General features: G+C 37.1%; 2 protein-coding genes across 3 annotated transcripts; one reads left to right on the forward strand and one right to left on the reverse strand.

Moving 5' to 3' along the window:
- The first annotated feature begins 2,296 nt into the window (after window positions 1-2,296).
- Window positions 2,297-8,309, forward strand: LOC126793613 (mechanosensitive ion channel protein 2, chloroplastic-like). 2 transcript variants are annotated; one of them, XM_050520182.1, is made up of 14 exons: window positions 2,297-2,339; window positions 2,552-2,706; window positions 2,845-2,904; window positions 3,181-3,332; window positions 3,498-3,621; window positions 3,710-3,807; window positions 3,908-4,021; window positions 4,157-4,217; window positions 5,092-5,241; window positions 5,398-5,508; window positions 5,696-5,863; window positions 5,968-6,081; window positions 6,746-6,802; window positions 7,385-8,309. In XM_050520182.1, exons 2-14 carry the CDS (start codon window positions 2,623-2,625, stop codon window positions 8,108-8,110), a joined length of 2,019 nt encoding a protein of 672 aa, XP_050376139.1. In that variant the 5' UTR covers window positions 2,297-2,339; window positions 2,552-2,622; the 3' UTR covers window positions 8,111-8,309. The 2 variants fall into 2 exon arrangements, with proteins under 2 accessions (XP_050376139.1, XP_050376138.1); XM_050520181.1 differs by having other exon boundaries at window positions 2,301-2,428.
- A 127-nt stretch (window positions 8,310-8,436) lies between these two features.
- Window positions 8,437-11,994, reverse strand: LOC126793614 (O-fucosyltransferase 31). Its single transcript, XM_050520183.1, has 10 exons — window positions 11,810-11,994; window positions 11,664-11,726; window positions 11,466-11,550; window positions 11,293-11,363; window positions 11,046-11,134; window positions 10,744-10,947; window positions 9,950-10,211; window positions 9,584-9,811; window positions 9,130-9,327; window positions 8,437-8,902 (listed from the first exon to the last, which is right to left on the reverse strand). The coding sequence occupies exons 1-10, from the start codon at window positions 11,942-11,944 to the stop codon at window positions 8,693-8,695; spliced, it is 1,545 nt and encodes a 514-aa protein (XP_050376140.1). The 5' UTR covers window positions 11,945-11,994; the 3' UTR covers window positions 8,437-8,692.
- Window positions 11,995-14,906: the final 2,912 nt, after the last annotated feature.

Here is a 14,906-nt window from a genome sequence, read left to right on the forward strand (position 1 = left end):
TAAAGCAGAGGGATTATGTTGAACCAAACCTGATTTCTTTCCTCTAGCCATCCTTAACCAATATGACAAGAAACCCAAAATTGTTCAAAGTCTTTTTAACACAAAAATCAACTAAGAAAGTAACAATCAATTGAAACAAAGTTTAACAATGAAATATTAGTAGGGCATGCAAGTGAAATCGATCAAACATACTATCTAAAACAAAGTTTAGTAATCATCAGAACCCTGCATCAAAATCTCACACACAAATATCACACACACTACCTTGAATTGAAATGAACTCGAAATTTGAAAACTGAAATCTCTTGATGAAATTAACTTACCCGGATTATGAGAGCTCTGACTAAGATAAGAAGGAGAGGGAATCGCTCGGTCGCTCCGATTGTGAAAGTGGATGCAATGGCTGTGGGAAGTGAACCCGCAAAACTCCTCTTTTTGAGAACATAGTGGAGAGAAGTCATAGAACGGAGGAGGTTGGGAGGGACATAGAGGATGTTGGAGATCAAAGAGGAGGAGAGGGAGGCCGACGAGATGGGACTTGGGAGAGACTGAGACCAAGGCTGAGAAAGTGAGAATGAAGTTCTCTTTTGCGGCTTAAGACATAAGTACATAACCCTTAGAATTATAAATCAACGGTGAAAGATGAGATATTCAACGGTCAAGATTATAAGTTATTTAATTACAAGACGGGATAAAATTATTCGTCACACATCACATCCCACTATTATGAAACGAGAACAGATCAGGACAAGACATATGTTTTTAGACCTCTGTCCCATCTCATCACATCACATCCATACGAATTTCGAAACGGGATCGAGAATTTCAGCTTTTTATGCTCACCCCTAGAAACTATAGATCGGAAGATGGTTAATTAGGGGGTGTGATGGCGAATGAAATAACGAATTGAGAACAAGCGAACAAGGGAATCTTACGAATTTATATATAGCCAAAAGTATCCAAATCCTACTTGTGAAAGGAAAAGGTTTCCCATTTCCTATACGCCTATTCGGTGTCTAGATTTTGTCAAGAGTGATTTATATCATTACAAGAATATCAATAACCTATGATATCACAAAATTAGGTGTCTACATCATATTTACATTTTTTCTATTCTTTTTTTGTCAAGAGTAACAACCACTTTATACACTTTTCACAATGATCAAATATAAGATATGGATCACCTTGCAAAAAAAAAAATATGGATCACCTCCCCTTGGGAGGCACAATACGTCAAGATAAAGAAAATGTTTTTTTGGAAGGACGATAAAGAAAAGGTTATTTCACTCAATATTAGTCATCAACACTATCCTAAAACATCCGAACCGATTAATATCAAGGGTACTGATACAACATACATATGTAAACATATAATTTCAAGCATATTGTATTAATAACACTATATATTCAGCTAGACCAAGGAGTCGCCGCATATGCTGATAGTTGTTGCGGAACAATTATAAATATGATGATTTATATCATTACAAGAATGTCAATAACCTATGATATCACACAAAATTAGGTACTATAAAGAGGTGAAAAATCATATTCATGAAATAGAGGAACTAAAGAGATTGATTGATTAAATTAGACTGCATTCTATGATTGATCAATGCTTGTAAACTGTAATGTACTATAGATAGTCCGAATATGCCCATGTCCAAAGTTACAGTACACTGGAGTTGATGTGCTAATATATCATTTTCTATGTACTACAGCTAATGAAAAAAACAAGAAAAAAACTTGAAGATGAACAATCAACTCTGAACTCATTTGTTGTTTCAAAGCTTCACACTATTTAAACGTTTGCTAGAACAAGAGTTCACAACAAATACGCCAACAACTTCATATAAGACCATCATTTTGGTCAATTACTCTGCAAAGACCAAAAACATTATCCATAGAGAAATATTTAGATAATTCATTTCACAAATTTTATAACAAAGCCAAACCCGACCCAGACCCGAAACACGTGCCTTAATAACACCGACCAACCACAGCTAGTTGGCAAAGCGAGGAAGTTGCCGCTAAAATACGCACGCCCCGCGCACAATAGCGCGCTTCGTAGTCTGAGCGCCACATAAACCCGAATATCCAAAACCCTGCACTCTGATTGGTCCACGCTCCCACCCCCCGGTCGTCCCACCCCGTACGCCTCCCGGCGCACGTTAGCGCAACGCCAGCCATTTCTGGCTTCTCCTCACCTCTCTCTATCTCTCTCACCCACGCATGCGTCCTTTACACGAAACCTTCAATTTCTTCTTCTTCAAAAAAAAAAAAAAAGGAAAGCAAAATCTTCTTCTTCTTCTTCTTCTTCTCATTCAGCTTCATTGTTCATAGTAATATTCTCTTAATTTTACTTTTTTATTCCATTTTAATCTTAATTTCTGTAGTGCTGTGTAGTTCAATCAGTAACCGGAATTATCCAGTTAATTCTTTTTCTCTGCGTTTTTGTTCTAATTGACTATAAATTTTGTTTTCTTTAATAATTTTGGTAATTTTTGTTTAATTTTAATATGAACTGAGAAATGTTGAATTGCTGGTTGAGTAGGTGTTGCAGTGATTTGGGAGCTTTGAGTCTCGGAGAATCGGGCCGGGATTCGAAAGCATTGGGATCACGAAATGGTTCAAGCTGGTTCTATGAGGCTGTTGTATGAATGGAGGAGGAGTCATAGTGTTCATGGATGCCTTAGTAATCCTAATGCTGTATGTGAGATTTCCTTGTACATTTGCATCAATGACTACCTTTAATTTCTCAGTGTTTTTTATTTATTTTATAATTTGGTGTTTTTTTTTTCTTGAAGTTAAATGAATTGAAATGGAATTATGTTGGGGTTATTGCAGTGTGTTGTAGGAAAGGGTCGAGTACATATGGTTAGCATCAATCTTCCGTCACACGGCTTGGTATGCTTTTCACTGATTCTGAGTTTCATGCTCTCTATAATGGCTGGTTTATGTTTTTGGTATGGTTCTTATGCACATAGTTGTCCTTGTCTTGGTTTTTGAATGGTTGACTATGCTCTAGTTCTGAAAAAAGCTTCTCACTGTTTCTTATTTGAAGGCTTTGTTTGTAAAGGTTAGGGACTTAGGCTTCTAGTGTAGCATATGATGTATGCACGCTTGTGTATTGAGGGCTAAGACGTGCAAAAATTCTTTTCTAACGTGTGATTCTCACAATAGGCTGCCTGCAGTCTCCATCTTTTAAGCAGCGTGCGAGGCCCAATAGGTCCAGTATCTTCCAGATGTAATGTTTTCTTGTGTAGATCTGTTTTTATACCAAGTGGAGGAACTGGGGCGCCTGCTCTGAAATCTGCTGCTGTGGTTTTAACAAGGTATAACGGTTGCGTACTTTAATGTAAAATGCTCCTTCTTGTTAGTTTTTCCTTGCATTTGTTGCTTATAAAATTAGACATCAGATCACTTAGATGACATCATTCTATAGTTATCTCATTAGTATTTAGTATCTGGTATCTGAAGAATTCAAACATACTGTGCAGGTCTTATGATGCTTTACGTGGAAGCCCTACTTTTCTTAAATTGATTCAGGCAGTTGCCATCATTGCCTTTTCTGTTTGCGGTCTTGGGCCTCTAATGCGCATGGGGAGGATTATATTCTTTCAAGTATATAATTTATACTTAAACCACTTTGCTTTTAGACAGAAATTGTTTATTTGTTGAAGTGATTAATTCTCCCTGCAATTTCCTGCAGCGTACTGATAATAGTTGGATGAAAAGTAGGTCACACTATGTTATGACCTCTTACATTAGGCCTTTGATGCTTTGGGGCGGAGCAATGCTTGTATGCAGGTATATTTCCTTACCGCATGTAAATTGTTTGAGTTAAACTTGTCAGAGTTTACTTGTTCACTATATTTTCTGCACTAACCAATACAATCTGGTATTCCAGAGCATTGGATCCTTTAATCCTACCATCAGAAGCTAGCCAGGCTGTCAAGCAAAGAGTTATACATTTTTTACAATCATTATCGACAGTGCTGGCATTTTCCTACTGTTTGTCAAGGTCAGTGCAGTGTTGCTACTTTGCTGTCTTAAATAAATCTATCAATTCGGTGGAATAGTATTGGGGTTCTATTGAGATAGCTTAATATTTGTTTCATACTGAATTTAGGGTTGTGGTCTAATTTTCTCTTTGCAGCTTGAACCAACAAGCACAGAAATTCTTTGCAGAGACAAAAGACCCAAGTGATACCAGAAATGTATGTTTTTGTTACTTTCAGTTGGCTACTATCTTTATTCCATGTTTTGCCTTTATTACTGCGTTGGAATTCCACGACTTCCGTTTTCACCGTGTAATACTCAAAATGAATTGGCACTAGATCTCATGAAAACAAAGTTAACAACGATGAAGATGAGCAGTTGTGGTAAAAGTTCTGATGAATTGTACCTTGTAATCAGCTTCTTTCAAATAAGATTGTCGCATATTTTCGTCATCCAATCCAGGGGCGGATCAAGCCTATTTTTTGGGTGACTCAAGCATCCCCAAGCTCAAGACAAGGAAAAAAAATTAGGTTTTAAATCTTTTGATTTTCTCCTAAGCCAAGTATCCCCAACTAACTAATGCTACTCATTTGTTTCTCTTCTAAACTTTACTCTTCTTTCTCAATAGCGTGTCCTCAGTCAAGTATCTATTCTTCTAGAATGCTAGCTAGGTTAATTACTAGCTAATACGTTGCTTATTTATTCAAATGTGTATTTGTGTTAGATTTTGACTATGTACGCCGTTTTGTCTGATATATATAAGTATTCTTTTCCAATGGTTATAAGTGTATATTAGACTAAAATAACAAATTTGAGTCCAAACCAAAGCGTTTAAAAAAAATTGCTTCATGGTTTCAATGAAATGTCCCGTCGATTTTGATTTCAATTAGTAATATTCTTTCATTCCATCGAGATTATCCACTATCTTTTTATAGTTAAGTTCAAGCATCCCCAATGATCCAATCCTGGATCCGCCGCTGATCCAATCAATTTTCTACTTTTGTTATTTATTTTCTTACAATTGTATAGATCTATCTATCTTGAGGGTATGGTATCCTCTTATTTAGACAGTAATTGTTTTTTGCTTGGCAGATGGGCTTCGATTTTGCTGGCAAAGCTGTTTATTCGGCAGTTTGGGTTGCTGCTGTGTCATTGTTTATGGAGTTGCTGGGATTCTCGACCCAGAAATGGCTTACAGCTGGGGGTCTTGGTACAGTGTTGCTCACCCTTGCTGGTCGTGAGGTACACGTATTTCTTCCCCAAATACTTGAAACTAAAATAGCTATTATTTCTTCATAATAAGCAATCTGGATTTTCCAATTGTATACTTTCATCCATGTTAAATGCTATTTGAGACTTTCATCAATGTTGATTGTGTACCTTGCCTTTTGAACTCAGATATTCACAAACTTCCTTTCCAGTGTAATGATCCATGCCACACGGCCATTTGTTGTCAATGAATGGATTCAGACTAAGATTGAAGGCTATGAAGTTTCTGGTACTGTTGAGGTTTGTATACATGTTTACAAGTAATTCATAGAATTCAAAAAGTAAATAACTGGGAAGATCCTAATTACATATGCATTGATACATTGCCTCCACCCTATAAATAAGAGGCCTTAAACAGTGAGGTTCCCTTGCTAAACAAATACTGCCGTTTAGCATGTCCTTTCTAATTTTTGATAAATTGTACCAGCATGTGGGGTGGTGGTCACCAACAATAATAAGAGGCGATGATCGAGAAGCAGTTCACATTCCAAATCACAAGTTCACTGTGAATGTTGTGAGGAATCTTAGCCAGAAGACTCACTGGCGCATCAAGAACCACATAGCCATTAGTCATTTGGATGTCAATAAAATAAATGTGAGTATTTCAGTTCACTGATCTGTGTAGGCTCATGGTTCAAGAAATTTGCAATGGTTCTATCATCTCATGCAAGAAATGGACCATTCCTTTACTTTCTTCAGATTATTGTAGCTGACATGCGCAAGGTTTTAGCCAAAAATCCTCAAGTAGAGCAGCAAAGGTTGCATAGAAGAGTGTTTCTGGATGATATCAATCCAGAGAATCAGGCTCTTATGGTAAGGATTGTATGCTGGCATTGTTGAGGTTCATATGGATATATTACTTTTGAAAATATCTATTCATCATATTTCAAGACAGCATGCTTCATTTGGCATGCAACATTTGAGAAAAGCCTTTTCTATTACTTTGCCATTATATATTTTCAATTATCCTTTCCAGCAGCAATAAGTCCTAACCTTCCAAAAAAAAAAATTAAGTCCTCTATATTGAGTATATATGAAGGCTATATTTGTATATGTCCATGGTGATTTTATTTGTTAATCTCACATCCAAATCCTTGAATCTTTGTAAAAAAATTTGTTTTCAATTTACTTTTATTGGGTTGATTATGAACATCTGCATGTGGCCGGAGTACAGGCAGAAAGCTACTTCTTTGATATCAATGGAACATATATTGGTCAGCATGTAGAAATATACATGATTAGTCAGTTTTGGACTTCCTTTTCTGCATTACGGGTTTATCTTTATCAGGCAATGTTATTCTTCTTTTCCTGTCATAATCTGATTTCAGCAGTCTGTGCATCTAAAAAGTGCCATAGGGGTTTTTCTTTTATTATCTGTTCATTTGATTCTGTGTGTGCGCAACTGCTGTAACACTTAATGATTGTTTTTTCCGTATTTCAGCCCTAAAATCTGATTCTTTATCCAATTTTATTACAGATTTTGGTATCTTGCTTTGTGAAAACATCTCACATTGAAGAGTATCTCTGCGTGAAGGTAATAGTAAGACTACACACTCTTATGCAATATTATGTGTGTAAAGCAAAATGTTCGAATCGAAAAATTGTAAAAGTAGAGATAAAACTTTAATTAGATGCCATTACAAACATTAGGAAGTTTCCTAGACAAGCCGACTAATAACACAAGTAAAAGAGTAGGTTTTAGAGTTGCACAAGCTTTGTGCTTTCAAGTTTGGTTCGTTTTACTTATTGATTCCAGACTTCCAATTAATGATTCGGAGGCTTGATCCTGAGAGTTTTCAGTAAAATGGTAGTGCTATTAACCATGCGCGGATGCGCTGCTGTTCTGCTATGTATATGACTTTAGTATATTACTTTCCTCAGTTTCCTGATAAGTGGTGCTTCAAGAAGCACATAGGGGTAATTTTTGGATCGACTAACAAAGGAATTAGTTGTTACGTTGTCAATCAGACTGTAGACAGGGTTCATACTTTGGCCGGTTTACCAGATATTTTGCTAGGCCTGAATTTCATGTTTGTTCATAGATATATAACAAGCTATCAAGGATTCTGGATCTGAATATTAAATATTTCTCATAAAGATTTATTTAATGCTACAGGAGGCAATACTCTTGGATCTTCTCAGAGTTGTCAGCCATCATCGGGCACGCCTTGCCACACCCCTCCGCACAGTTCAGAAAGTGTATGGTGATGCTGACTTGGAAAATGTACCATTTGCCGACACCATTTTTGGTCGTTCTTCGGTGCGTACTAATCGTCCATATCTCCTGATTGAGCCATCATACAGAATCAGTAGTGATGACAAAAGTAAGGCTTCTAATCGCTCAGCACGCACAACTGGAGACAATGAAGAAGATAAACCTGAGCTGACATTAACTCCTGTGCAAACCGAAGAGAAGACAACTTCAATTTCCAACTCAAGCACAAATCCCAAGACTTCAGAAATGCCAACATCTGAACCCCAGATGCAGATTGAGATGACAAAATATGCAGGGAAGGAGAATGGAGTTGATTTCAAAGATGCAACTCCAGATAAAGCGACATCTATGCCTATTATTTCACCTGAGATAGGTGGTGGAAAGACGGATAATCCTTTGACCACTGTGCAGGTAAAGCGAGATGGAGAGAAACCTGTTGCATCACCGTCTACATCCTGTCCTCCCTTAGAAGAGAATATTGTTCTCGGTGTTGCCTTAGATGGCTCAAAGCGAACACTCCCAATTGAGGAAGATATGGCTCCATCTTCTGTAGAATCAAAAGAATTCACTGCCAGCCGTAATGGCAGTGTCACGTCTCCTCTTGGCACAGATTTGAAAGATTCATGACTGCATTCTAGAGCGTGGCCAAGTGAATAGCAGAACTAAGAAGGCTTCCAATGGCATAATGTTAGTGTTGTAAGTGAAAGTGTAAATATGGATGTCGCTGCGTTTTTGAAGCCGGCATCACATTGTAATTTGAAATGGAAATGTGTGGGTCAATTTGAAATTCCAGTTTCTCCCATCTTCAATATAAACCTTTGTAGGACGTCTGATATGCTTGGCGAATTAATCATCCGAAATTCATTTTGGATTTATCGTGACAGAACTAAGATCAGGATAGTGTACTAAGAGTCTGCAACTTGGGTTAGATGAATGAAGCTCAAGTTCACTATGTTGCTAGAAAACAGTCCCAGAAGGCACCAACAGAACTTTAGCCTATTCAAAATTTTACAACTAAGATCTTAAATAAAGCAGTCTCTACGCTCATATTGGAGGTCTCATTCACTGGTGACGGCCTAGGCTTGCCATTCAGGCATCAATATACAATAATCACCTAAATGAAGACTACAATAATGAGACAACCTACAAAACCTACCTGTGATTTCAGTACCGATAACAATGTAGAACCACAATTGATATTTATGTCAATTAAGTTTGACACATGCAATCAGGAGCAGGATATGTGTATATGGATTGCTTCTCCTTTCTCAACCTGATCTGCCCTTGTCTGTTTTTATGCCCATCCAAAACTGCATGTTGGAACTCTGACCACTGCATGCTCTTATTCAAGAATAGCTTACTCAACAGGGTCATGCTTGGTCTAATAGTCTTCAAGTTCATATAAGCTCGATGACACACCTGATGATACAGATTTGATCATCTCCATTAGAAATTTGACACATACAAGCAATTTTCCAAGTGAAATATGTAATACAGAGATTACAGTCATAACAGCTATTTAGGGCATCTGGCATCATTTTCACTATATTTGAGTACAATCAGACTTACCTATGTAAATTACTCAACCATTACAATATCAAAGAACAGAAACATGTACAGAGTATTGAGGGCTTGATTAGTATTACCAGTGCATTGTGCATATTTCCTGGAGAAGCAGAAATGAAGATGTCACTTTGCATGCTCACATAATAGTCAACTGCAGCTGACAGAGAAGCCCTGCCTTCAACCATGGCCCTTTCCTCAGCGGAAGTAAGGCTCTTCTTATCCTCCATTAGTGGAAATAGTCTTCTCAGAGTTGAGATCCTTGCTTCTCCACCATAAACCTGAAATAAATAGAGTAAATTGGTCATCCACTTGATAATATGAAACCTTGTGTTCTTATTTGCCTTCTGCACAGAATGAAATTTAATTATGATAGAGGCTTGACTCTTTCAATGCGCTATCTTTATAAAGCATTGAATTCATTAATACTGAACCTATTGAAACTGCTCTAAAAGAACTGAACCAACTTGCGCTCTAAATGGAGAAAAAAGGTGATAGCCGTGGTCATTAATAACAAAATATTTACTCGAGACAAACCTTGTGGGAAGCAAGATAGAGCCGAGTGCTATTGTTGAAGCCCAGAGCTGCTAGCAACAGTCCAATTTCTTCAGGAGTCAAAGGGCAACGCCCCTGAATTCTCAGCTCCTCATCTGTGAACTGAGATTTTAACACTCTTCCCTGCCAAATTACTTGTCGATATTTTGCAAGAGCAAGTTTCTCGGCTTTACCACCACCAAAATCACAGGCGGAATGAGCAGCCATATCCTGTATGAGTATATTCAGGGAATTTATCAACAGACTAGGATTTGACATTAAGCATAGACCTGAAGTTTCAATTTCTGAAAATAGAAAGATTCATATTCCATAGTCCTCAAGATTATCCAAAGCAGATAAGGAACATACTTTGTCAAAGCGGAGATGCAAAACAACAAACTTCCCAGCTCCCTGTTTATCAAGGTCATTTCTTCCCTCTTGTGAGTCAGTGTTTTGGTTTCTTATAGGAGGGTTGCGGAGACGATTAACAAGAGTTTCTCCCAATTCCCTAATATGAGGAACAAAGGCTAAAGCTTGAAAGTTCACTTTACAACGCAGCCGCTGGATGCTTTCAGGCAAATTGTCGAAAGTCAAACGATGGGAGAACGGGGAAATAGCAGCAATTCCATAACTGTATCAATTGAACACATTCCAAGTCACAAAAATGTATTTACTCCAAATAGAACATGGACAGTGAACATATGGTTCAAACATCTGCATATATTGAAGGTTGGTAGCTCAGTTGTTCAAAAATAAGATAATTGAACCATGTCCATAGGATAATTTGCCTAAAATCCAGACAATAGCAATCCAAAAACAAGATATGCTATATATTATGTAACTTAAGCCGGTTGTTGTCTCATCATGATTATGACTACATGTAAAGTTTGATTCTTCAACCTACCTTTCCACCAACTCTACCTGTAGTTTTACTTGGATAAAGGACATAAAAACTTGAGATTAAATTAACAGGACCAGTTCAAACTTTCATTGTGGGCAGGGGATCAAGCCTTATGAACATAAACCATATTCAAAATTGTATCCGATACTATGATATTTAACTTAGCATTCTAAAACATAAAGTTCCAACAGGCTAAGGTGAACATTTTTAACTTTTAAGAAACTACTCAGAATCTCTTAGAAAGGTTGAAGCATTCACTGACCTCTGCATTGTGGGCAAGACATTTTCCAGATACCACTCAGCAGGAGCATGAACAGGTGCCGTCTTAATTCTAGTAGCCCGTATGCCCGTAGCATAATACTCTCTAGAGCTCCAAGAGAACTCACTAGGAAGTTCTTTAACTATAGAAACTTCATTGCGTAAGACGTCTAAAAAGTGATCAACATCAAAGATTTCCTCAAATGAACTGCAAAAACCACAAACAGTTCCGCATCAGTGTCTCCACTAAATAGAGAATAATACATTTTAGAAAAAAGTTTCCAGGTTAACTTACTCACTATATACCTCGAATCTTGCCACACAGGATTGACTTCAAGGTGCGGTAGAACAAGAGTTGCATTCAAGATTTTAGCAACAGCCACCGCATCACAGATCTGTTTGCAAAACAACCAAATAAAGTTGATCAGATAATCTAAATTTTGCACATCCAATGGGCTAATGTTGCAGTAAGTAACAGATCCAACAAAATGCTCATCATCGGTAAAATACATCTCTTCACTATGAATTTCATCATAAAATTTCTAAAACTCACCCCCATTTTCTGCTGGTTCAAGCCTCCATCAAGGAACACCTGGATATACCCATTTGATCCTATCGGCCTCGCTGCCACAAATGAATGAAATTTCATCAGATAACAATCAATTCAGCGTCACATCATCACATAATTCACATCACACCTCCCAAAAACACAACTTTATGACTCACATGAAGCACTTTTAGGCTCATCAGGGCAATGCTTCCATCCCTGATTCCCCAATGGAGCCCAAACCTTGATCTGTTGCTCAACAGACTAACCACATTTCCCAAAAAAAAAAAAAACACCGCACACAATTTGAGCAGACATTGTTAAATACCAACATAGATTAAAGCAGAGACAAAATCCAGAGAAAAAGTGGAACTTACAGATTGGGTTGATAAGGCTGCTTCTAGAAGATGTACATGTCTGGGCTTTGGAGCATTCCATTCCTGCATTACATTGCATGTTGTATCAGTTCAGAACAGAACTAAGAGTTTCCATTAATGGAAAGCTGAAAGCTTTAGTGACTTACAGAGAAGATGGAAGGAGAGGCGCGGCCCAATGGGCCGAAGAGACTGGGGAAGAAGGTGGGGAAGAGGAGGAGGAAGAGGGCAGCCAAGGCGGCTCTCTGGGAGTGATTGGGGGAGTAGTCTCTGTAGAGCTTCATGGGTTTTGATTTTGGAAAACCCTGAAAGCTTCACATCAGTGATTGAGAAGAGAAAGAGAAAGAGAAAGAGAGAGTCAGAAATGGAGGTCTGAGTTGGATCCGAGGTTTTAAAGAGGAAGAAGGGAAGAGAAGGATGCATAGAAGCTTATGGTGTGGATGTCCTCATCTTGCATTGTCTCCTCATGTGTTGGGCACTTGGATTCGACCCGAGACAACCCGAGATTCCAGTCATGTGAGAAAGGCCCAAATGAGAATTTGCAATGGGGATTTTATTTATCTGAAGACAAAGAGACCCGTCTAGAATTCATTAATACGCACGAGGAGGCAATTCACTGAATTCAGTAATGGAGTGTCATTTTTCCAATTCATTAATGTGCATTCTAAAATACTTAGGTATATACTAAGATAGATAAAACTGATGTGACAACTAAACTAACTTAAGAAGTAACATATACTAGGATTTCCGAATGATGGCGCCTCTTCTATGCTATTAAATATTGATAGAGGTTCATTCCTCTTTTGATTCGGAAGGAATTGATGGGATTTTGAATAAGGAAGAAAATTTAGAAGAGAAGAAGCTAAGCTTCCCCAAATGAAGGCTGGGAAGCTCGCCGAAGCTTGATGTCACCACTAAGTCTATGACTGCACCTCACTACCTCTTTTTTTTTTTATGTTATCTCAAACTTACGTGCATGTGTGATTGGCAAGTAGAGCAAGAGGTGTTGAATACATATGTTGGTGGAGGTTAGCTAGCCAGGGTTGTCTCGACGTCAGCGCTGTGGCTGAAAGGTGGGAAGTGATATGGTGGTCGCTTTAAGATAATGCGAGGGACACAGAGAATTATTTGTTCTCTTAAGTATTGAGCTGAGAGAGACTGAGGTGAACATGGCTATAAAAAGTTTTGGACCAAATGCTAAATTAGAGGGTGCATGAATATTTAAAAGTTGAGATTTTAAGTGTAACAACAATTTAAGTATCTAACAAACCATTATAAAGACTCGTAAAATTTTAAAAAATCGGAAGAAACAAACCGAGTGTCGAAAAATATTTTGTGAATACTTTTCGCGTTCATGGCTACATGTACTTTCATATGGAAGCATCAAATTACGAACTCGATATTTTTAACAGTGTCGATATTTGTGCCCTACGTGTTGGAAAATAACGAGTGGCTCACTCGTGCTACTTCACTGCTTATTCATTATTATGTTACTACACTCGTTGTACTCTCATTTTCATTCAGTTCCCTTCTATTGTATTTGTATTTTCTAGCTCTAGTTTATGTTACTACTTCGTTCAAGTTGACATTCAATTTTATAAACACCAACAACTATTTCCCGAAAAATTTGACCCAAATTCGCATGTCCATCTCGTTGTCTCAGATAAACATTAACAACTATTTCTAGAAGAATTTGATATAGTACGTAACATATTTATCTTGTACTTTCTTTTGGTTCATCTGAAAATTTACATATTAAAAAGAAAAATAAATAAATAATTGTCTTTTCAAGAATAAATGGACAAATCACTCCTTCAAATTCAAAATTATTACTCTTTGTGGGTTACAAAACAAAGGGCATAACGGTAAATGTGTGTCTCTTACCATTGAACAGCGTGGAGACCACGAAACACCGACCGCCCTAAAGCGCGTCTATAAATACCCACACCGACTTCACCATAACAAATCTCTCTGCATTGTGATAGGAGCACTTTGTGCGACGTTCTTAACATGTTTTTACCTCAATTTGTACTTTGCTTAGCCCTTATTGTTGTACTATTGAGTCATTAAGTCGTAGCAAGAGTCTTGGGCGATATTAGATGCATTTTTGTGCTTACATGAGTTAAAAACGCATAATTGGTTTAGAGTCCTAGTTTGACTAGGAATCCTTGTTAGGTTTTGAAACTAATTATCTCTTACTTATGATTTTATTTTCTTATTTTCAGATTTGATTGAAGAGATAATTAAAGAAAAAGAGATAGAGCCAAGTCATGCAACAATTAAATAGAAGATGATCATTAAAGGCATAAAACATGGCATGTTTTAGGGATTAAAGTATGACATGTTTTAGGGAACAAAACATGGCATGATTTAAGGGATTAAAGCATTGCATTATAATATGAGGAAAGATGCAACTACCCTCATTCTTTCCTCTATATATACATGGATTCATCTCTCAAATAAGATGACTTCTCATTTGCATTCAAGAGCCAAAACTCTACTAAAATACTACCTCAAACATCCTTCATTAAAACAACAATCCATCCTCCTCCATATAGCAATTACATCTCCACCGAAATCACCATTGAAGACACACCTCCAAGGTTCATACAACGTGTGATTCTCGCAACTCTTCTCCGTGGGTTTGTTTGTTTTTTATTTTTTACAATACTTTGTCTATGAAGATTGTAGTATGATGTTTGTGTGGGATTATTATTTTGTATTAAGAATCGAAATTTTCAGATTATTTTATTGGATTTTTGGATCTTTGCCGAATTGATGGTTTTCTATAATTAATGAGTTTGTATTTCTATTGTCGTGTTCTAATTATCTTTCTCATACTTTTAGATAATTTTCAGATATGTGCATGTGAATTTAGTGTTTGGATGCATTCCCTAAGATTGTGTTTGAGTGCTAGATTCATTAACCATATTGACACAAATCGAATCATGCCTTAAGTAGGTTTGATTTGTGTTGATTAAAAGTAGTAAAAATTCTGGAAATTTGCATGTGAAACCATGGTGGGTGACGCCATACATGAAACATGTCTCCAACAAAGATTTGGTGCTTAAATGTAATCTTGTTTGATTTCTACTGTAAGTGTTATTGAATTCGATTGCATGCAAATTTAGATTAGGCCCTAAGTCAATCTAAATGTTAATTGAAATCTTGCACGATTAGATGATCCCCTAAGGCTCTAATTGTATTGGTGTCTAAAAAATATGTAATTGGTAGAATTAGAATGCA

Source organism: Argentina anserina, chromosome 5 (assembly GCF_933775445.1).
Source record: "Argentina anserina chromosome 5, drPotAnse1.1, whole genome shotgun sequence".
NCBI lineage: Eukaryota > Viridiplantae > Streptophyta > Magnoliopsida > Rosales > Rosaceae > Argentina > Argentina anserina.

What these genes read in the sequence shown, in the direction of transcription:
- LOC126793614 (XM_050520183.1), bottom strand. Translation starts at nt 11,944, where the DNA reads ATGAAGCTCTACAGAGACTACTCCCCCAATCACTCCCAGAGAGCCGCC. An exon ending in CAGCCTTATCAACCCAATCT is followed by an intron (nt 11,551 to 11,663) that starts GTAAGTTCCACT and finishes AAATGTGGTTAG; the next exon opens with TCTGTTGAGCAACAGATCAA. An exon ending in CCTGTGTGGCAAGATTCGAG is followed by an intron (nt 10,948 to 11,045) that starts GTATATAGTGAG and finishes TGGTTTTTGCAG; the next exon opens with TTCATTTGAGGAAATCTTTG.
- LOC126793613 (XM_050520182.1), top strand. Translation starts at nt 2,623, where the DNA reads ATGGTTCAAGCTGGTTCTATGAGGCTGTTGTATGAATGGAGGAGGAGT. An exon ending in TCACCCTTGCTGGTCGTGAG is followed by an intron (nt 5,242 to 5,397) that starts GTACACGTATTT and finishes TTTTGAACTCAG; the next exon opens with ATATTCACAAACTTCCTTTC. An exon ending in CAGAGAATCAGGCTCTTATG is followed by an intron (nt 6,082 to 6,745) that starts GTAAGGATTGTA and finishes ATTTTATTACAG; the next exon opens with ATTTTGGTATCTTGCTTTGT.